We start from the raw sequence: 23518 nt of genomic DNA on the forward strand, positions 1-23518 counted from the left end.
AGACAAATCTAGTTGCCTCATCACTGATGCACAAATCCAGCGTTACCATGAGCAGTCCTGCCCTTTGATATGAAATGTTGCCAATAATGGCGTGAAATGCCCAGAGATCTTGTCCGGACAGCTACCGCGATATCACTGATCTGGTGATAATAGTCAACCATGATCTCTGATGGTTGACTATTTTATTTAGTCTCAACCTGATAAAAACTCTCCAGTTTAATTATTTATAGACTGGGTCTTTGTGGATTCGTGGATTTGTGGATGGTGTGAGTGTGAGACCAAATTAAAGGCACGGTAATTAATCAGTTTCTGTCCTGCATCATACCAAACAACAGAACAGGTTTTCTGTGGCGCTTGGGCTTAGACTAGATTAAAGATAAACTGCACTGCTGTATGACTTACCCAGGAAATGCCATCTATGCTAAGGCAGTTCTAAGCATCATGATGGAGGGATAAAAAAGTCTTAAGTTGCCTGTGTGGCAATACTGCAGGTTAGATCTTAATATAATGCCCAGCATGGACATCAGATGAAATGCACATTCACAGAATATGCGTGCCATCTACGTGTGTTGGAAAATCATTGCAGCTGCAACCCTCACAGGCTGAGGCTGACAGGCTTGCCGGCCACACCTCAATCACTGACGTCAAAAACAGGTATTTTGCCTTTACCAGCTACAGGGAAATATCTGATGTCAACAACTCTCAACTGGGCTCAGGCTGTTTGTGAGCAGTGCTTATCCTGAGTTGTTGTCATAAAAGTTACTGATGGCATCAGACATAACCTGTTTGAGCTATCGTCCATCATTAAAGGGACAGTTCACCCTCAAATCAAAAATACATTCCTCTTCTCTGCAGTGCTGTTGATCCATCTAGGTTGAGTTGTTCTGGAGGTGTTGGTGCAGAGACGTCTGCCTTCTCTTGAATGCAAAGGAACTTCATGCCGCTCAGCTTGTGTTGCTCAAAGCGCCAAAAAAAGTATATTTGAAGTACTCAACAGCAATGTGTCTTTCTAGAAATCATGATCCGGTTACTTGAGACAGATTTATGTCCAAACTTTTTTTTTTTTTTTTCCACTGAACCACGCCTGCCAATCTTATCAATGTGTAGAAGATAATGTGGATCTCCTCGTGGTTGAGGGGCTCGTGCTCATGACAGCGCTGGGTGTTAACATCGTGGCACCCTCCCCGGCTGAGCTGTAACGTTAGTTAGCTGTATCGGTTAGCTAGAAACTAATCTCTTAAGACAGCAATGTCCGACCAGCGATACTGTTGATGAGTGTAGTTCACAGACATTGCTGTTGAGTTTTTGGCGCTTTGAGCAACACAAGTCGAGTGCCATATAGTTCCTTTACATTCAAGAGAAGGCAGACGTCTCTACAGCTGATATCTCCTGAACTCAGAACTCCAAAACAACCTAGATGGACGATTGGCACAACAGGAAACAGGATGTTTGGTGACACCGGCTCACTTCTTTCTTATCAAGTGCTGGTAGTGACTTTAAAAATGTGCTGGATGCTCATGAATGCAAACCTTTAACATGCTGACGCTGCTCGCCTCAGGAAACCGAGTGAGTACGATGAAATTAAATATAGAAAGGAGCAACGTATAACAAGCTATAGGGTGAGGTGTGAGGTTGAGGTGTGGCAGCAGGTGTTTTTCCTCCATTAAACTTTAAAATGAAACCTATACCTCTCTCACAAAAACAAACACACAGCCTGTCCGCATACAGGTTGGTCATGAACTTGAACTTGAGTGTCAGAGCTCGTCAAAGGCTTCAAATACCCGAGGGCACAAATATAACTAGACTCTGCTGCTTTTTCACTGTTAACCTTGGAAGGTGTTGTTTAACCTCAATACAGTCAAAGAATGCAGGCTGATATGTGAGGTGTCGTTTTACACAGCTTTGCAGAGCGAGCGACTCAAAGCAGCGCAAAGCAGCTCTTGATGCACCTGAAACTGTTTTTTAGTTCACTTTCCAAATAGGTTTTTTCACAGAAGCTTAAATTATCGGTGTTAATTAATTAGCTTTATCTTGCTGATACAGGAACGTTCCACATTTTTTTATCGTCAACTTTCAGGAACCTTTTTTCTAATGCTCTTAAACTGTAATCTGTCTGCGTTCTGTCTATGTTTTTCTTGCTGAACATGAAAAGAACGTGAAGATCAATTTTAGAAACATTAAAATCGTAATGGCCCAGTTGAACAAGAGCTTGAATTTTCTGTAACAATTCAGAATTTCATCGGCCGCTCATCACAGAGGGTGTGTGTGTGGTTGCAGAGGACGTGGATGAGCTCAGTCTTCATGTTGATAATAACAAATAACAATAAACAAACAAGAAAACTTGTCAAAATGTTAATTTATTTATTTATTTTTTTGCAACAATATATTAAGGCAACTAAAGTAAAGATTAGGGAAAGACTGCGGTCAGTCAAAAATCAATGACTTTTTCAAACATGACGTATATGAACAGTGCGGACACACTTGAGCAATGCGTTATCGCTCTGTCATGAGTTTTGTGCATAACAGAGAAATTGTGAATCTATATATTGAGTTTGATTTACAGAGTAATGAAGCAAACAGAAGAAATTGTGGCTTAATAATTGAATGTCAGTTAAACAGGATTTTGGGGTTTTGGAGGTATATTACTGTGAAGCAGTAACACCAAGCGTGGAGAGGAGAGAGTTTGCAATAAAGCACAGAAGAGGTGAGCTAATCAGAAAACAGTGATGTGAGATCTGTTGAATCAGAAGTAAGGACAGGAACAGCAGTGCACACAGCAGCACTCGATTGTACATGAGTTAGCGATGAATTAAAGCACAAATCTGACATGCTTTGAGGTCAACATTGGTCTCTTTTGGCATATCAGCTGATAGAGATGGCATCATCTGTTTTTAAATCAGATTATATCAGCTGATATGAGAGTGTGCATTTCAGTGATGATACGCTAAGATTACTAGAGGTGAAGTCTGAGCTAAACTGCAATATTAAACATGTTATCCTTTAAAATAAAACGTGCATTGACTGAGATTGATTCACAGCTGTGACAATATGACAGGTTTTTTCAGCAAGACATGGCTGTTTAGTCATCCATACATCCATCAGCTATACCCACTTATCCTTGAGGGTGTTGCGGGGGGGGGGGGAGGGGGGGGGGTTCACCCTGGACAGGTCGCCGCTCAGTAACATTCACATATATATCTTTGTACAAGTCACACAATGTGGCTCGAGTCATTTAGCTGATGATTAACTGAAGTGGCGCTGAAGACCAGCTCCATACAGTTACATTGAAAGCTAATATAAAAAATGATTCCTATAATGGAATATCTCCATCTCAGCATTAGCATTGACTCCTTTTCCATTACAAAAGGGCACAAAACTGCTCAGACTAGTGGGGTTGCACCACGCGGATCTTCCTCTGACAGCAGGTCTTAATTGAAAGCGATGGAAAATGCAGTCACTGGTAGCTTCCCCGGTGGCTCCTTATGCACTTCACTCTGTGTACATGTGGAATAAGGACAAGCCTACTAAACAAAAACACTGATGGCTGCCTGAAATCACATCACCCAACAACTGCAAAATTAAGTTGGATATGTAATTGATATACAATGCAAAATATTTCCAGACTCCAAAAACACAGCCTTTTTTAATCAAGGTTAGACACTACAGTGTGTGTAGTTTCCCTTCTGGAAGAGAATTACTCTTTGTTATTGTGACTATATCAGACTTAGAAGATATATGGAAAAAAAAAAATAAAATAAAAATAAAAAAAAATAAAAAAATAAAAAATAAAATATATATATATATGTATATGTATATGTATATGTGTGTGTGTGTGTGTGTGTGTGTGTATATATATATATATATATATATATATATATATGTATGTATGTATGTATGTATGTATGTATGTATGTATGTATGTATGTATGTATGTATGTATGTATGCATGTATGTGTGTGTATATATATATATGTGTGTGTGTGTGTATATATATGTATATATGTGTTTATGTATATGTGTATATATATATATATGTGTGTGTGTGTGTGTGTGTGTGTGTGTGTGTGTGTGTGTGTGTATATGTATATATATATATATATATATATATATAAAGACATATGCAAATGATTTATTAATATCTCCAGCTGAATGCAGCTGTATGTTGTGTCATTGCAGCCGTCCAAAGCTCCAGCCTGTTCTTAGTTTGGCTTATAATAGAGGTGTCTGCTGTTGTTCAAGCCTGCCTTATGTAGAGGATGTGAAGGAGGTGGCTGTTCTACGCTCTCTTTTTTGTGCTGGTTATCAAAAGAGGTTTCTGCTTCAGACATTTTTCTAGGTCAGGGGAGCTCCTCCTGTGCAAAAACACTTTTTTTTTTTAGCGATGAAGTAACTGAAGACTGTTATTGTTTTGATGGATAACCATTAATAATACAATGTGAAGTGTGTATTGTATTATTCATGTTGTCCAAAGAGCAGATGAATGGAGGATCCTCCTGTATTTATGTGTTTACATGGATTTATGCAGCTCAGGCTTCGTCCTCAACGCTCTCAGAATGTTAGAATCCATTTGCTCTGTCTTCACAGGTTTTGGCGTTTCTTTGGTGGACTCGAGGAGACGGCGGGCAGCCGGCCCGCGGTAGGTTTTTCCAAAAGAGTGTTCAGAAGGGTCAGCGCCGATGGGACTTATAAGACTTCAGAAAGGGCCTGGTTGGAAAAGGGAGTGAGTATGGACAACCTTTCGGACTTCGGTGGCCCCTGTCCATCCTCCCGCAGGGAATGGGAGTGAGTATCAAACCAGCTTCTGTGCACTTTGTGATCCTTTTTTGTATTTCTCATTCATATCCAGTCTAAGAAGATGTTGCATTAAAGGGTGAAGGAATCCTGAGCTGGAATATGCTGCATGCATGTAAATGTGGATGCACTGGAGTCCAGTTCTGACATTGGTATTCAAACTTTAAACATTTCCTTTATGGATTGTGAGCACTGACGGCTCCATCAGGCTTCTGTCATGGTGAATAGTGCCACTGGCTTCTTTTGGCTAGATGATAATGTAGACAAGATGTTGAAAAAAAAAGAAGCTGAAATTAATATAGCTTTTGTCATTTTCTCCTTAAAAGACCTCGGCTGTTCCCCCTCCTGTCCTCCTCCACCACTATTTACAATTTCAATAGTTGGCTTATATTTCAATTCATCAGCTGAGTGCCGTCAGAGCTCTTTCTAGATAATGTCCACACATAATATTCTTTTCATGGCTGCTGAACAGTAGTTCAATGTTATTATTCCTGTGAAATGAATGACGGTGATAAAAACGGTGCTGAGCTCGTAGTGAAAGTCTGAAAAGATGTTTTTCAGTCAGCAAAGTTAGTTCGAAATGGACTAAAACGTGGGTTGATTAATTAAGGAAAGAGATGATAAACAGGGTGAGAGTGGTTTCTAAGAAGGATCCGGCTGGCTAAGATTTTTACAAGAATTTGGTGCTCGTCAAACTTTTCCATCATCTTTAACTGTCAGTGTGTGATATTACAAGGCACAAGGGAAAATATTAAATAGGCCTGAGTGTAAAAACACATTTTAAGTACTCATTTAGTGAATTAGGGCTCTGAACAGCGATACGCTTTTCCTCTGCTTGTTCTGTCTTTTTGTTCTTTCCCTGTAGTTTTCATGATACTCTGCATCTCACACTCACTGAATCATCTCTTCCATTTATAATGCATTTCCTGCCTGTTTTATGCTCTGGCCACACCAATAGCCGACATCGCTGTGGTAATGGAAAAGCTTGTGCTGGTACCCAGTTGTCATTATTATCATGTGGTCATACCTCATTACTGATCCATATTTTTATTAGAAGGAAAAAAAAACCTTAAACGGGGAAAATATCAGGCCAATACTAACATGTATGTACAGCCTTCTGCGCAGGCCTAAAAATCAAACCTGAACCAGAAGCAGTGCTTTGTCTTGATGTTTCATCCATTACTGACCATTAGCCCACCAGCCTGATGCTACGCTGTTTGTCTTTCACCCTCTTATTTCTCTATTTGCAGCACATGACATGCATGGATGCGAGCATTTGGCACATTTAGAGAACTGTCATAATAAATTACAATAGAAATAACTAAGCCTGGCTGGAGCCTGAAGCTTTACACAACAGAACACTCTGAACCAGTAGCAAAAGTCTGCTGGCACTCCTTGAAATGTATTATCTGTCTCTCTAGTAACACCCTGCATCCTGTATCTCTGTAGCCATTAATGAACCTGTTACAGTGTATAAAAATCTGACCTCAGGTAGTAAATGTACACTGCAGTAATGTGTAAAACAGTTAACGTTGGCTGCTGGCTAAGCCTTCCCTCCGCTCAGCACAAGGTGTCCTCTCATGTGTCACTTGTCACTAACAAGTGACAGAAAATGGGATTCCACATGCTAAACTTGCTGCCATATTTCTTGTTATTGTGAAAGTACGTGAGCCTGAATGTGCAGCATAAACCAAAAAACATTTATGGTTGAAGACGTTCAGATGCCACAGTGACCTGTTCAAGATTGGAGAAAAACAAGGCACTTCAACTGGGTCACTGGGTTATTTGAACAGAATCAGATGTAGCCGCAGTTTGTCTCTATTACACTGCATTTACCTTGTACCCTCTGTTTTCCAGCACCAACAGCTGTGTGGAAGATTTATTGGATGAAGATGAGAAAGACAGGGCAAAAAGGTACAGAGACTTGTGTGTGTGTTTGTGTTTGTATGCCGGTCAGTTTGGACTTCTCTCTTGCTGTATACTGTACATTATATGAACATGTGCTGGATAGATTTTAAGTCATTCACTCACACCTTCACTAAATGAATTTATATGTCCTTGCTCCTTCAGTAATGGGAATGTAAAACACGCAACTTTGCTAGTTAATCATTTAAAAGAAACCTGAAGCTATAATGTCACACTATGATTAAGAAAGAAGTCTGGGGAAATTAAAGGCCATCTGAGCAAAATTTTAGATTAAAAAATAGACAAGATTCAGGTCAGAAATGCATCCACAAGTGACCATGACTGTTTGTCACCTCGTGCTTCTAATAGTGGGGCTGTGCTGAATGTCACTTTTGAATGAACCTTCAAGTGTCTATTTGACGATGTCATCACCCTAAAAGCACAAAGAAATAAAAAGTCCTCAAACAAAATCCTCAATTTGAATGAGGTGATTCATCAGTTTAAATGAGTTAGTGCTCTGGAGTCACTGGAAACCGGATAGAGCGAGTTGGAAACAGTCTGATGCTGCTGGAATCGAATTTTACGAATAGTATCATACTGATAATATTAGTTTTTAATCTGCAGCTGTGCAGAAATGCCAGGTTTAAACAGAACGAGTGGACGTGCACAAAGCTGAAAGAGAGCTGGCCAACATTCGAATGTCAGCATTATGAATGAACGTTCGAACTGTTTGGCCCAGACCGAGGCGATCGATAGTTTTTTATACTTTTAATAGGATACTTCAATTTTTCATGACTGTGACCTTAATGCTGATTTCTCCAAATTACGTTTGTGTCAGTTCCTCCAAAATGTCTGCTCTGAACCCTTTGAGGAAATGTCTGATTTGTCGAAATAAATGTGTAATTACACAAACCTTGAATCCACCAAAATGGCTTTTGGGCACACGTTGCAGAGGAAATCCGAATCCAGCTGACAGACACAGCCCTGATTTGTTATGGCTAACAGAATGGCCACATTAGCATTCATCTGGGGTCGTGTTTTTGGATGTAAATCACTTATTTTACTCAACTCTCCTCTGCTGGTGATCAGGACTGTGCTTGCTCTTTCCACTCTCTCATTTCTTTGTCTCTCCCTGTTCCATCATCTATTGTGAATAGTTTTTATTCTGCCGTCTGTCTGCAACTGAGTGCGTCCTTGCAGTGTTGGCTGGCTTTTGTTTGGAAAAAGGATGTACAGTCTGAACAGGATAAATGAACTTTGATAGGCCGAGCTTCCACCTGCAATCCCACCCATTTACAATTGTTCTCGTGTGTTGACTGCTGAAGGGCATCTCGGAACAAATCTGAAAAGAAAAGAAGAGACCAATTCAATGTGCTCATCAAGGAGCTGTGCACCATGCTGCAGGGTCAAGGCCATCCACGCAAGATGGACAAGTCCACCATATTGCAGCGAACTATTGACTTCTTGCAGAAACAGAAAGGTAGGAAAATTGCACGCATTCTTAGTTTGAAAAAGTTCTGAACTGTGTTGTCACACACTTCTTCTCAGGCAGGATTTTGAGCTGGCCATGTTATAGACTTACCCCTCGTCCTTGTCTTTTTCAGACATCACTGCGCAGAATGAAACGTGCGATGTGAGACAGGACTGGAAGCCGTCGTTCCTCAGTAATGAGGAGTTCACCCAGCTGATGCTGGAGGTAAAGTTCAGAGGGTTTTTTTGTAGAACGGTGGAAGTCGATTAAGCTCTGGCATTGACTGATGTTGATAATAAAAAAGGGAGACACTCTCCCTAAAATGCCCGTGGAGAGCCGGGCGAGATGACGTGATGAGAATTCAATTTTCGGCCGAATTGTGTTTTCACTGTTGTTGAAAATGTGCTCGGAGTGGAGGAGGCACTCTGAGGCAAGTAAGGCACCAAAATAAGTAAATATCAGCACATCAACAACACACAGTATCAGTATCATTATTTTATGCATCTAACCACCACAGATGGTGATATGTGACAACTTCAGACAGCAATTTTTCATTTCGCGCCGTGCTGTTCTACACTGTAACACCTCATAACCTCTGTCTCAAAGTGCCCTCTTTCTCCTTCTTCTTGCAGGCCCTAGATGGTTTCTTGGTAGCATTAACTACAGATGGCAACATCATATACGTATCTGACAGCGTGTCTTCACTTATTGGCCATTTACCGGTAAGTGACAAAGTTTAATTTGATTTTGTTGCTGTCCTTTCTATTTATTTTTCAGCTCAAGGCTCATTCTCATCCAAGCATACAAACATATTTGCCTGCAAGCAGCATGGTGCCACCTAAGTATAAATACTGCTTGATTCGAAACAGATCAATTACATTTGTATAGATATTTATTGGCCAATGTTTGACTTGCACTGAAACACTGATATCTGCAACTTAACTGATCAGATCCAGGCTTATTTTATTTTGTGTTGTCAGTTCATGGCGTCTTTCATGGTAATGAATTAAAATATGTGTGTATATCTGAAAATCCTTTAAAACGCTTAAAATCAGAAATGGAGATATTCTCTTGTGTGCAGTCATTACGTCACGCGTGATTCAGCTTCGTGCTGCAGCATTGCTGCGGATGACATACCCTCCAAAAGACTGACCGTCGCGTATCTATCCTTTTGCACCAGTCAGATATGGTGGACCAAAATATCTTGAATTTCCTCCCGGAGCGGGAGCACGGGGAGGTGTATAAGCTGCTATCATCCCACATGCTGATGACTGACCCCATTGCTGCTGACTTCCTTGACAGTGAGTATCCTACTGGGCGGCCTCTCTCTACACGCCTGGGCCCTGTCTGTTTCCGTCTGTGTCTCCTATATCAGGAGGTCAAAAGTTCAGTGTGTGGGAGAAATAAAGTATACACATTAGTCAGTGCTGTAATGCTTAACATTCTGTGTAAAATGAACTTTGTCTGAAATACAAAACAACACTTGACTCTTGATTTCAGCCTTGTCGAGCTCTTTTCCAGGCATGTTAGTGTCAACTCTTATATTTAGAGCAGGTTCCTGAATTAGGAAGGTTTATTGGATTGCCGATTAGTGTAGATCTATGATTAGCCTTTTAGCTAATAATAGAAGCTAGCTTAGTATCATAGTTAAGACTTTACTGTTCGCACAGTAATCCAAAGCAATGTAATATCTGGGGCTCAAGACACTGACCTTAATCCTGTGTTACTATTGGGCTTTTCTGAGGAAGAGAGATGGTGAGACGGCCGTGTCTCGGGCTGTCCTTAGCCTAAATAGCAAACTGTCACAGAGCCACGTCTGGAGTGATCATCACGTCTTGGACACATTTCAAAAGAGACATCCATCTTTTGTCATTCTTACATAAAAAGGAGTGGCTGGCTTTTAAGCAGAATGACTGCCTTACTGTGCACATTACGCTGAGTCATGTTACACAAGATGTGGACTTTCAAATCGCCAGCTTTTTTTTTTTTTTTCTTTTTTTGAGCCATTGGCTGAACTCACATAAAAGGCGTCTTTAGTCAGTGCCCAGACTTTCTTGGCCTGCTCACCCAAAGCTTTTTGATTTTTGAGTTTCTGTGTAGCTGTGGGCTTATTATGCACACTTCCACAGTATATCTGCAGGAAATTCAAAAGTCTTGTCGAGGTCAAAGTGTTCCATTAGCAAGTTTCTCCTCCAGAGAGGTCACAGTGGAAAGCGGCTGAAGCTTTGACTAATGTTGAACCATGAATCTGCTGCTTTGACTCTCCCAGCGAATGTGAGAAATGTATTAATGACTGTATTATAATATTACATACGCATGGTGCCATCACCCTTTGTTGATGTGAACCCGTTCTTTCTCCTCTGGCTATTTGACTACTCAATAGTGAACATTATCTATTGTCAGATGTACTGAAGTATGATGAATACAAGGTTTCATATGAATTGTTCTCTTTTCTGTTGCATAAAAATTGCACCATAGAGCTTCTTTTCCACACTGCAGATCTGTAACTACTGTGTTGTTAGCGCCTTACAAAACCTGATCAAGAGGCGCCTCGTTAAGAATTAAGATGCAGGCGCGTATGCTGTATCGTGAATAAGCCTTGAATATATAATGTGCTGTTTTTCAGGTGAGGCACATATTGAATTTTGCTGTCATCTAGCCAGAGGTAACATTGATCCAAAGGAGCCACCTGTATACGAGTATGTCAAGTTTGTGGGAGATTTCAAGTTTCATAACAATGGTAAGGAGTTTTGTTTTCTGAAAGTCTTAAAATTCAGTAAAATATATGAAATAAACAGTGTTGTCCTATTTATTTAGCATACATTTACAGAGCAGAATGGAAAAATGAAATGAATTATTTTGAATTGGCTAAAGTTAGACAGAAAAACAGAACCAAGTGTTCAAAATGTTTCCGCCTTCTGTCGCACAGTGCCTACGTCTTCTTGTAATGGGCTTGAGTTGACGTTACCAAGAAGCCTGCAGTCATCACTGGAGGAGCAGGTCTGCCTCATCGCTACTGTACGATTAGCCACTCCACAGTTTCTAAAGGTGAGGCCTTAAGACGGAGTTTGTCAGTTTGTGTGGATGTGTGTGGCGTCATGACTTTCAGAGGAATGAACCATGGCATGGGGGGGTTTTGTCTGAGAGATCTCACATGGTGTCAAGTCCTCTCTGGAGATTTCTTGTGGCACACTTTGTACCTTCCGACTGATTACATCAGGAGGATGCATCTGATCCCAAAGGTGCTTTACAGGTTGAAGTCTGGACTCATGGCATGTTGTCGAAGTTGTCACATCAGGATGTCATGTTGTGTTTAGGATGTGACCTTTTTCTGCAAAGAAGCTATGAAGTTTGTATAAATTACTCTTCTTTTCTTGATTTTTTTCATCATATTTTTCATAACCTTTTTTTCTGCCATAAATGTGCTGGAGCTCAGAGAGCAAAAGTGCCAGAAGAACCAGATCTACTGGACAGGCTTCAACTCTCCCCCACTACTTATTCCAAAATGTAAAAGAGACTGATTACACTGATTTGCCAGATGGAATGACTGTAACAGTAAACTCTCGATCACATGGCATGGAATATTTTTTCTCTCGGATACTCAGACACAAGATGAATCAAATGCATATACCAGCTTTAATCTGCAGTATTTGAACTCAACGCTATTTTTCACTATCTCTCCCACAGTTACAGCTCTTAGGCAATATTCTGATGGAAAATCTTGTGGCTGTGACACAAACATACATGATTACAAGATGATTGCATCATGTAAACAACGATTGTCAGTCATTGCGAAGTTCTTGATGCTAACACGCGTTCTTCCTCTGTGGCTTTACTTTTGTTCAGGATTTGTGCAATCTGGAAGATCCTTGTGATGAATTTACATCCAGACACAGCCTGGAATGGAAGTTCCTGTTTTTGGATCACAGGTACAAGACGTTTCTGATTCCTTCTCCCATCAATCAGCAGAGTAGAGTTGTTAGCAAAAGTCTGTCTTTCTTACATGTTTGTCACCTTTGTTGTTTCAGAGCTTCGCCGATCATCGGCTACTTACCCTTTGAGGTTCTGGGAACTTCTGGCTATGATTACTATCATGTGGATGACTTGGAGCTTATAGCTCAGTGTCATAAGCAGTGTAAGTAAATCTGTCATCTCTGTTGCTTCTCAGCCGCCTTTACATCCAGGGATCCATCTCTGTGAATTACGACATAGATATTTGCATTTTTCCTCTTGACCTGTGGCACCTGAACGTTCCACTGATGTTCTTCTTTTCACTCTCCTCAGTAATGCAGTTTGGAAAGGGTAAATCCTGCTACTATCGCTTTCTGACCAAAGGTCAGCAGTGGATCTGGTTGCAGACTCACTACTACATCACTTACCATCAGTGGAACTCCAAACCTGAGTTTATTGTCTGCACTCACACCGTGGTCAGGTAAGCCTGACCGTTGACACATCTGCAAAGGGAGGGAAGCGTAGACTCTGCCAGTGTGCTCAGGCACAGATTGTCTTGACAAAAATAGCCGTTTGTTGAAATAAAGGTTAAGTTAATTCTTTCTTTCAGTTATGCTGAAGTGCGAGCTGAAAGGAGGAGAGCGTTTGGCTTTGAAGAGCTGTCTCCACCTGAGATCGCTCCATCTTCAGTGAAGGTAAGAGTTCAGTACCCTTATACTGTACATACCGTATGTGACATTTACAGGGTCAGTTCTTCTGTCAGCTTCAGATCTGCCCTCTGTGTCGAACACGACTCTGTTCCAGGCTCAGGAGCTGTACTTGGACATCTGCTCCACACTGGACCCTCCGCGGGACAGAAACAGCGGCGCACGTTCGGTATCCTCCCACAGCTCCCGGAAGTCCTCCCACACAGCGCTTTCGGACTCTGCATGTGAGTCATCCTCTGTTTCCTAAAGTGCTAACTCACTCAGCAGCAGATCAGCATGTACAGAAGTCCTGCACCTGTATGGCTGCAGGAATTGTTTTGTTATTTAGATTCAGAAAATTGGATTTTCTCTGTTGTTGATGAATTATAGATGGTGACACTTTCCGCTGCAGCCCAGGCTTTCATTGGATCAAAATAATGGAGCCGGCAAAGCATCCTTTTGTAGGAATAAAATTGCTTGAATAGAATAAAATATGAGTAAGATCTGAGAAGGCTTGTGATCACAAGTAAAACCTCTGTAACTAAGCAGAGCAGCGGTCAATAAAACACCTACCTGGATATATGTGGGTGGCGATGCATCTATGATGAAATGTTTCCAAGGCTTACTTTAGCATGCCCTGTTTGTTTGAGCCTCCCGTCTCTCTGCCTGCAGCTGCTCTTCCACCCACCGTCTAATACACTAAAAGACTTCGCTCCCATCTGCATCTGTTTAGGGACAATACACAGCGGCAGATTCATTAGAGCCACTGTTCTTGAACGTAGCTGCAGTCTTCCCTGAACCCACACACAGGCAGTGTTGGCACCTTCATTATTTTCAAAGACATTTTATTCACAAAACTGCATCTGGAGGAAAAATAGTCAGCAGATGATTTTTCTTTGCTTCTTCAATTTGCGTCGGCTACGATCCACTGATTGCATCACAGTTTGTGGGTTTAAGTCAGAGGCAGAATGAGGTGGCAGTCAAGGGCTCATGAATCAGCAGTATTGTTATACAACCAGAGAAGAAATGCATTTTATAAGTTGCTCTTCCTTTACCTCTGAAAGGCTAGTTACTCTGTTTGAGTATTGACAGCCCCCCTCTAAGAAGGACAGCCTCATAGAAGGTAGTGAAATTTAGAGGGAACTCCACACATCTACACATCGAAGTGTGTTTACAGATGCTGGAGAGTACGATAACATATGTGAAAGAAGTTGTATAAAAGCCTTTGTATTTGTACAAGGAAGAAGAAAGCCTTTTAAAAAAAGACGCCATCTGTGTGCAGGGTCAGGGGACACGCTGTGAGACGTGGACATACACAAGTACACTTAACTGTACATTTGCCAGTGAAAGTAATATTTGAATAAGATAAAAAAGAAAAATATCATTAAATATAGATAAGTATTGATTTCTTCCATTGAGCATAGAACGCTGAAAATATCTGAACGCATCTTTTATTCTTATTGGTTAAGCCCATAAAACATTACTGTGAAACTAGGCAACAGGCTTTCCAAAATAAAGGTAGTGTAATACGTAAAAAAAAAAAAAAGAAGTCCAGTGTTCATTGCTGTATTTTTAATACATTAATGCCAATTAAAATCACAATTGATCATTTAGTTTTCCTTGTTTGAGACCTTTTTAATAAATGTTGTATGTGCATCTTTATGACAAAGAGCACACGGACAGTACTTTCCTTCACTGCCTTGTCTTTGATTGGGGTGAATATTGACTGTAAACAGAAATTTAGATTTAAATATTTGTTTTATTTTATTTTATTTTTTTCTTAAAAAAATTGATGTGGAGGCAGGTTTGAGTAATCTTTCACAGCCCTGAGTGTTGCCTGCAGCAGGGCACATTGTGCCCTTGTAACAGTGTCTATGAAAAGATCCACAGTGGGAGGGTTTGATGATTTTCTTTATTTGCAGCTAAAAAGATCTTTAACAGAGAAAAATCGCTTTTACTCAGAAGCTGTTCTTTCACCAACCGCTGATGACTGACAGATTAAAGGGTGTATAAGAAACTTTGAAACTCTGTGAACGCATCCTGCCGTTGTTGGAGTGATCAGCTGACACAGAAAAACAGGGATTATGCTCTGAACTGAACACATCCTCAGTCTAGTATTAGTGAAGTGTGCTTAGAGGTGACCTGTTGTCTCTTCTGCAGCAGCTAACTCCTACACAGAGGCCTGCACACCATCATGGCAGTCTGCTTCCGTTGGGACGGAGAAGACATCTGCCAGACTCCAACCGAGTAGTTCAAAGGTCAGTTTTTACACTGTTTACATATGTCTGTCTTTGGAGACTTAGTGGTCAGTGGGAAGTCACAGAATGTGCTGAACTGTAAAACTTTGTCATTTTCCCCTGTAGAATTTGGCACAAAGACAAAATTCCTTTGACCTCATCCCCCAAATGAACCTCCCCCTTTCTCCTACCTGCAGCAAGCACTCCGCAATGGTTAGTGTTTAGACTTCTTCTCCTGCCTGTTGCCTTCCTCTTGTCTGTTTGTGCAATATCTTATTGTTATGACTGTTGCTGCTGTGTGTGTTTATGTCATCTGTTGCTTGCGCCTACAGTGCCCGTGGGCCTAGTTATAAGATTGTGTTATAAAAGCAAGTGAGAAAGGCAGCTTAAAAACAGAAAGAAGCATCAAGATTACATCTGAAACGTGCCTTTGTTGTTGTTGTTGTTGTAACTTTCCTTATTTCCCATCTATGTTTCTCAGAAAGAAATCACTCATCTGGGTCATTTTCTGACCCATTTCACAGGAAAAGCAAGCTTGATGCACTCTCACCATCACAGGAATAAACCATTATATGACTCAAGTTCAGAACAAAAAAACAGATGATTCTTCTTTCTTCATCCTGCCTTTCCAGCAACAGCAAACACAGCAGCAGCAGCAGCAGCAGCAGCAGCAGCAGCAGCAGCAGCAGCAGCAGCAGCAGCAGCAGCAGCAGCAGCAGTCGACCATGTATCAGCTGCAGCAGCCTCAGCTCTGTGTAATGAACCAGCTGAAGGAGCAGCTGGAGGAGAGGACGCGCATTCTGCAAGCTGACATTAAGACGCAGCAGCAGGAGCTGCACGACATTAAGGAGAAGCTTCACCTCGCTAATCTCCAGGTAACACTCCCACAAAGATCAAAGAAAAAAAAAAGGACTTGAAAGTAAATATTAAATTAACCAGTGCTCTGAAGTATTATCCACCACAGAAGTGTTATTTTCTGTGTTGAGAAAACACTTATTTTCATTAGAAGAATAGCTACTTACAGACTTAAATCTAGACATAATAGATTATTAGGCTTGTACATGTTAGCTGTTCAGGAACATCAACATCACACTGTAAGCCTGTGTTACCTAACCCCTCGCAGTGATGGTGGAATGGCCCCACCAAGAGGCCAGTACCAACCAGTTCAGCCACAAGTATTCTAACCTCGACATGAGACTCTGGGAGTAATAAGATATCAACAGAAGAATATGCAATAATATCATAAAAACAGACATTTTCAGGAAAAAAATAAGCCTTTTTTTGTAGTAAATGAAGAATAAATATTTTCTGTTTGTGTGCATAAGATGTTGTTACAGCAGCCTATCCACAATGACTTTGGCCAGGCCCAGCAGCAGCAGCAGCAGCAGCAGCAGCAGCAGCAGCAGCAGCAGCAGCAGCAGCAGCAGCAGCAGCAGCAGCAGGGCTCGGGCAGGCCGGCCCAGCAGAGCCAGGCAGGGGTGATCAGGCAGCTCTCAGGCCACCCTAAACCACTGTCCTGCAGGGCGCACAGTTCATCCCCTCACTCGCTCTTGAGAGAGAGCAGCTCACCCTCATCACAGGTACGGAGCTGCACATGTGAAAAATCCAAATGTGAAAGCCAACTGAGCTGTCAGAGAGCTGTCCAAACACAGCTGTTTGGAAAGCTCTCCTTTGATGCACAGAGGATAATAATTGAATCTAATTACCTTCAGTCATTAGCAGCTAACAACCTGTAGCCTACTACAGTGCTCACAGCACAGCAGGAGGCAGGTTATGGATTCAGGGGTTCAGTGGTATCAGTCAATTATTGAAAGATAGAAACTTCACAGCCACAGGTGGTAGCTCAGTTTCTCGCTCTCTTATGCTGCTGGCAGTGTGTGATTGCTTGCACTGTGGCAAAATGACCCAGAAACAGGGAAAAAAGAGACTGAGACGTGCATGTATGCCTTGATTTGACTGGTGTGTTCTGTCATTTTTACATGCTGTGTGTATTTCCGTGTGTTCATTGCAGGCCCATCAGAGGATTGCGCGGAGCGGGCAGGCGCAGTCAGCCGTGAGCGTGCCTGTGCAGACGAACACAAGTCTGACCATGCCCTTCTACAGCAACCCCATGATGTTCTCCCAGACCAACACGAGGTCTCTGCAGGACGCAAACCAAAGACACACAGACAGCGAGTTCAGCCAAGACGGACAACTGCGGTGAGAGCCCTGAAAGGAAGAGAACCTTTATGACATCACATCTGTTGTTGTTGTTGTTGTTGTTTTTTTGTGGTACAGATTGAGTTCTTTCTGTAACAGATTTTTTTCCCTGCAGCATGCTCCTCAACCAGCCAGTGCAGACGCTGGTTCCCACTAGCAGTGTCACCTCGCAGCCTTCCCAATGCAACATGGGCATCTCCCAAACCTTGTGAGTATTGTTAAATTAGATCACACACACACACACAGCAGTCTGTTTACGATGTTTTGTGTCATGCCTGAGCTCTTTATTGTCCCCCCTCACACACAGATACACGCTGGAGCAGCAGATCATCACCCCTTCGTTCTCCATGCAGCAGGTCAACTGCAACGCCGTCCTCGTGCCCTCCCCGGTCTTCACGTCCCCCATAATGATCCCACACAACACTTTCCTCACAAACCAGTCCCAGTCGGCCTACCACACTCAGCCTCAGGCTTCTCAGCACTCCCTGCAGCTACAGCAGCCCCAGCAGTTCTTTCAGGTACGACGCCCGTCTGCTGTGTGGTGACGCAGCAGTGTTATGTCCACAGCGTTCCAGAAGCCTATTTATGACTTTAAGTACAAATCATTTGTGATGGCATAATGCTAAATGCAATTACCCAAGGCTTTCTATTTAACGATATATGATCATTGTAGGCATTACACTGCAATGAATCCCTAGTTACCACAGCAACAAGCTACGGTGCAGTTCCCACAGGCTGTTGACCGAGAGAGCCATGCTATTTTCAATCCTTCTAAAAGCTCAGCTTTGTAACAAAGCTGCAGCGTGGTCTCAAATTCATTAGGTCAGATATTAAATCGTGTCATATCAGACTTATCATCTTTGTCCAGAAGGGACACCCCAAGCCGTCAGCTGTTAAAAAAATAATTATCACAGATAAATAGTGTTTGTCTGGTGTAAAAACACAGTTTATAAGTAGCTTACCTAAATCCCCTGACACGCTGAAGAGAATATTGCATCAGTTTATTTGGAGAGTCAGACTGTGGAGCTACTTCAGAGATCACAGATGCTTCAGTCTCTGAAGTGATCACTGTTAGTTTTGTAAAATATCGCTGAAGTCAGTGTAACAGGTGGGACATGTTTTCCTTTCTTTTTGCTGATGGGAGGCCTAAAGTCTTAAAAGAGGTTGAATAGTTCCATCAAAAACGTTCCTTCCTTGTGCCACCGTGGATCATAATCAGGGGTGCACATAACTTTTTTGGTCTGGTACTCAGAGGAGCACCTGGAGATGTTACTTGGTGCTCATTGAGCACGCGAGTCGCGAACCCGCCCCGCAGGATGGATAAAAAAAGGGATACACAGTCAAATACATTTTCACAAAAACAACATTTATTCATAATTAAGGTGCATTAACAAATGATGGTGTATGTTAGTCTGTAGAATCAGTAGTGTAAATGAGTGGATGGATGTGTATAGTGTGGTGTAAGGTTGTTGGATGTAAAACAAAAGAAAAAAAAAAAATCATTTCAACTGGCACCTTTTTAAGCACTGAATGTCTTTTCTGTAAACTCTGAAATCAACACTGTAAAAACTTAAGTCAACTGGCTGCTCTACAGCACTTCTCGTGCTTGTCAAATGGTGGATGATTGAAATTCTTTGTCCCTATATAAAAGGCGCTGCTTTTATCAGCCATATTGGGATGTTCGCGGCATATTTTGCACCACATCATGGTGCGTTCATCATTGGTTTGGAGCCAACCGACCTGCTGCAGCCACTTTTCCGAGAACACTCTCTTGTTGTGCGGCTCGGGTGGCGGTTCAGTCTGACGTCTTTTTGGAGGTGGTGGTGGAACACCAAAATAGTTACTTAGCGGGGCTTGCTTCTTGGACATTTTGAAGAGTTGTAGACAGCAGCGAATATGTCGGGATTTTCCGGAAAGAAATACCTCTTGCAGCCGCTCCAGCTGTTGGTGCGCATGTGCGTTTCAATGCGTTTCAATGCGTTTGATGTGCCGCGCATCATGCATTTTGGCGGCGCATGCGCACCTGCGCACCAGTTATGTGCACCCCTGATCATAACGGTGCTTTTGGCCACGTGCTGAGGACAGCAGTCCTTTCTCTGTGTCAGGGCTGTATTCTCTTGTTGCTAGCAGGACCAATATGCCAGTAGACACAAATCTTTGGGGTTAGTAGGGATTTAACATTGTCTCCAGAGAGCACACGTTTTTCTCACGAGCCAACAGCTGCCTTCACTTTCCATGAACTCTGTATTACAACACAGCTACGCTAAAAGTCATATAGAGTTAACCTATAATATGACCTCAGGTTCAGATCCGCTTCCCACCCCTAAAATATTTGTACAGTTCTGAAGGTAAACACCCTTAAATGTCTCTATACAACACAAACACGCTGTCCTCACCTGACAAGAATGGCTTCATTTATACTGTTGAACAGAGTTTAACCATTTCTCAACAGGAAGTACTGCCTGCAGTCATATTAGAAAAGATAACTGACTGATGCGTACATGTTGAAATTAGACCAGGCATATGTTTACAGCGCTCTTGTTATGTTAATACTCAGAGATGGCACTCATGTACACACTGTTCATTCTGCATCTCAGTCAACGATTCAACTGGCAACAGTTCAAGAGAGATTTCACAGATATAAACTTGGTGATGCATTCATGTTCTCTTTTGTGTCCACAGATGACTCAAGGACTAGTACACGGTGGATCTACTCCAAACTTCTTACACGCCGCTAACGTCCCGCAGCAGAGCGCTGTGGGATACATCCAGCAGCAGCCGCAAACACAGCAAGTGCCGCAAGCACAGCAGCAACAGGCGCAACAGCAGCAAAGGCAATACCAACATTCCCAAAACCAGACTGGCAGTGTTTCAGACTTCCGAAATATGCTGACTCGGTAGCGCTGTGGACCGTTAGAGCACCGACATCTCCCGCTGTGTTGTCGCCATGTAGGCGGCAGCACATCGTGGCATTTGGAAGTCAAACTTGACGCGGCGTTCTGCAGCGGGAATGCTTTAGAGCGGAAAACTGCTTCTAGTGACCTTACTTTTTGTGTGAGGCTGCCCATTCAGAGGAGGCCGGTGCGTGTGCCACCGGCACGAAAAGCAGAGGCCGCGCTGGCCTGGCGTCACCTGGAGGCGTCACCCGAGGAGAGTCTGAGCTGCTGGACCTCCGTCAGCGCGTCACACTTGGTGACGCTGCTGGAACAAGTGGATTATCAAAGCTCTCGAGAGGAAAGCGCTTTCACATGTTTACATGTGGAAGTTTTTCATCTAGCAAAGAGAGTTTCCCTTTAAGTGTCTGCACTTTGGTACCACCCCCCCAACCCCCCCCCCACCCAAAAGTAGAGTATTTATTTTTGCCCATGTGAATTAATCGTCCTTTTCCTCACTAATAATGGCTCAATAGTGTCCCTGGTGACATCAAATCATCCCCCTTGGTCAGATTTTCAGCTCCACTGAAAACGGTTCATCTCACAAAGGGATTTTTGTACGTGTGAACTTTACATCAAAGTGTGTTTCAGCTAGCGGACGTCAGCTGCTGCTCCCAGCTTGTCCCTAAAACAGTGGTGTACTGGCAGGAATGTTCATGGCAAGTCACAAGAGAGGGATTTATCATGGAAACAGGCAGCGGTGAGATGGCCATCATATCTAAAAGATCAGAATCTCTGTGTAACACACTACACTGGGAAAGGGGAGGGGCAGGGGAGGGGGTATTCTCCAATTATTAGAAAGGTCTATCTAGATTTTTAAAGCCTCAATCTGGGACTGAAGGAGCGGTGCCACGACTACCCCACCACTTCTCTCTGAGAATGACAACAAAGCTCTGAAGTCCTGATTTTCGGTGCTTTGAACGAGCTCTGCAGCGCGAGTCCCTGGGTGATAGACAAGCTAGCAGAGGGGGGGGGGGGAATTTTGTGCCTTTAGCCATGGCGCGTCCATGGTGCGGTTTGATGGTTTTGTCTGATTACGGCTTTAAAAATCCAGCTCAGGTCCATTTGGAATACAAAGTTCTATTTTCATAGGTCATAATTTATTATTTTCCACATCAGATTTAAAGAAAATAAATCTAGATTTGTAGTGGAGATACAAATATATATTGGATGCTTTTTGCAACCTTTACATCAGTACATCCAAACTCTTATTAAACACTTTCTTTGATGATAGTGACTAAGAATCATTTGACTCTTTCCTGAAACCCTAATGAAATCATTTCATGCTTATTTATTGCATATAAATTTGAAAATGGAAACTAGTTTTCTACACAAAACTTCTAATGGATTCTGTGTGTTCAGTTAGACATTGAAAGGTCAACGCTGGCCTTAATGTCTTACCCTGGGTGGGTTCGTGGTTTAATGCAAGCTGTTGTCACCGGAGCGCTGCACCACCACTGGTCTGATATGGCTCACGGTAGTTTTCCACATCACAGTGCAACAAACTGCTGCAGAGGTGAAAGCTTGGTGACTGGAATATCTGGCAAACAGTGAGGAATGAGGAGGGTGAGATTGTGCCTGCTACCTGGATATTTGTGAGCAGTATTACTCTGTTTATTCCACTCCGGTCATCCGCTGGTTTTCCTCATTTGACCGTCTGCACACTCTAATCGCTACCAAATGAGCTCTTTTGCAACTGCTTCCTGCTATGAATGTGATCTCCTCGATAAACTCAAATATTGCGAGCAGATATTATTTAATTCACCCCCCCAAGAAATCTATGTTAACCTCCAGTGCATTGTTGTGTAAAATATCATCGAGCTGCAGTGATAACAAAAAGTTGCTCATACACATGGAAGTTTGTCAAGTTTAGTCCTGTCAGTATTTCAAGTTGTTACACACTTACTCTTCTCATACTGTAGCTTTCTGAACGACAATCTTGGAGTCCATCATATTTGTTGAGAGACGCTGTTTTCTGTTAGTTTGCCGTAGGAAGTCTTGATATGTGCGGCTGCTAATCAGCTCGTGTGACGACACACCGCTGTCTCAAACAGTAATGCTGCATTGCATTGAAAGGGATTTTGAATGTGTGGGTGATTAGCAGCCGAACAACATATACGTACACCTCTTTTGTTCACGACAATCAGAGACGACTGCCTGTGCCAGAGTCTGACTTCATCATGTAACATGTTCCTGCGTTACATAGTTGCCCCCACGAAGCTCAACAGGCAAAATTCTCGCCGTGGCCCCTCACACTCTCACGTGTGGCCGTTTTGGTCTTGGCCACCTCAGCTGTACCTGTGTCACAGTCCCTTTCAACACTGGTGCTGGTTCATAGTGGACGACAAGACTCGACCGTCAGAACACTTTCAACACGTACGCTCAGTGCCGTTTTACACTTTCCTATGTGCAATGTCAATTTGAAAAAGAAGAATGTTAATTTATACTGTTTTAAATGTTTCAGAACAGATGTACGATGTATATAGAGGTGTATAATAAGCCATTGTACCATGTAAATTATATGGAAGTATTTTTTTAATGAAGATGTCCGAACATTCCTTCAGCCGTTGATATCAGCAGTATCGTGTCCAGTATGATTACAAGGATTAACACAGGGCTTTGTCTGCATGGGAATGTGGTGCAGAGTGTTAGTTTCTCCCCGAGCACAATAACTAAAGAGGTCTGGAGCAAAGGGTCAAATGTTTGCCGCCATCGTGAAAACGGCTGAAATGAAGAATTCGACGTCCCTGTCGCGCAGACGTTCAGACGCTTTCAAGGTTCACATCGGGGTGCAGGGACAGCTGTCCAGCTGTGCGGGCTGCTGATAACAACAGCTGAGTCTTCAGAAGGTGATTCAGCCAAAACCTGAAGACCGAACCTGCAAAAGTCATTTTCCAGTTTTTTTTTTAGCTTTTAAGAAAAAGTGCAATTGTACATCATCATCATCAAAATACATATTTTTAGTCAGATGAGGGAATTCTCTGTTTCCCTTTATGGATTTCTATACATCCACGTTTGGTGTAGCAAACAGTAAAGAGACAGCCCATAAATACGTTCAGCTCAGCCAGCAACTCAGAGGTGCCATAGACGATTAGACCTTCACTTTGTTATTCACTTTTAAATCTAAAGCCATTTTTTTGGATTCTTTCTAATTTTCCAGAGTATCAACGCTTCAGTCAGTCACGGCGAAACGTCCCCGCAGGGTCGTTTTTCGCCTGAACACATCATTCAGAGATTCAGTCCACGTTTGTCTACAAAACAACTTGTTGTCACACTGTTATTTGCCTTGAGGGAAATTCTGCTCATTAAACTCAACTGTGAGCGAATCGCGTTGAGGTAGTTCAT

General features: G+C 42.3%; 2 protein-coding genes across 8 annotated transcripts in view; one reads left to right on the forward strand and one right to left on the reverse strand.

The window, feature by feature from the left end:
* npas2 (neuronal PAS domain protein 2) overlaps positions 1-21830 on the forward strand; it is a 40560-nt gene extending 18730 nt beyond the window's left edge. For 2 of the 7 annotated variants that reach the window (XM_070982571.1, XM_070982577.1), the window contains exons 2-22: positions 4585-4782; positions 6649-6705; positions 8022-8176; positions 8301-8392; positions 8800-8889; positions 9348-9468; positions 10794-10907; positions 11097-11215; positions 12014-12096; positions 12196-12302; positions 12452-12599; positions 12729-12813; positions 12923-13049; positions 14965-15062; positions 15168-15254; positions 15674-15916; positions 16367-16621; positions 17053-17240; positions 17356-17448; positions 17548-17758; positions 19923-21830. In XM_070982571.1, coding sequence (XP_070838672.1) covers positions 4727-4782; positions 6649-6705; positions 8022-8176; positions 8301-8392; positions 8800-8889; positions 9348-9468; positions 10794-10907; positions 11097-11215; positions 12014-12096; positions 12196-12302; positions 12452-12599; positions 12729-12813; positions 12923-13049; positions 14965-15062; positions 15168-15254; positions 15674-15916; positions 16367-16621; positions 17053-17240; positions 17356-17448; positions 17548-17758; positions 19923-20141 — 2748 coding nt within the window. In that variant the 5' untranslated portion in view covers positions 4585-4726 and the 3' untranslated portion in view covers positions 20142-21830. The remainder of the gene's footprint in view (positions 1-4584; positions 4783-6648; positions 6706-8021; positions 8177-8300; positions 8393-8799; positions 8890-9347; positions 9469-10793; positions 10908-11096; positions 11216-12013; positions 12097-12195; positions 12303-12451; positions 12600-12728; positions 12814-12922; positions 13050-14964; positions 15063-15167; positions 15255-15673; positions 15917-16366; positions 16622-17052; positions 17241-17355; positions 17449-17547; positions 17759-19922) is intronic. The other 5 variants (XM_070982572.1, XM_070982578.1, XM_070982573.1 and 2 more) reach the window with 4 other exon arrangements.
* gab3 (GRB2 associated binding protein 3) overlaps positions 1-23518 on the reverse strand; it is a 192046-nt gene that overhangs the window by 4959 nt on the left and 163569 nt on the right. The window lies entirely within an intron of this gene.

This window comes from Chaetodon trifascialis, chromosome 16, assembly GCF_039877785.1.
Source record: "Chaetodon trifascialis isolate fChaTrf1 chromosome 16, fChaTrf1.hap1, whole genome shotgun sequence".
NCBI classification, from domain to species: domain Eukaryota; kingdom Metazoa; phylum Chordata; class Actinopteri; order Chaetodontiformes; family Chaetodontidae; genus Chaetodon; species Chaetodon trifascialis.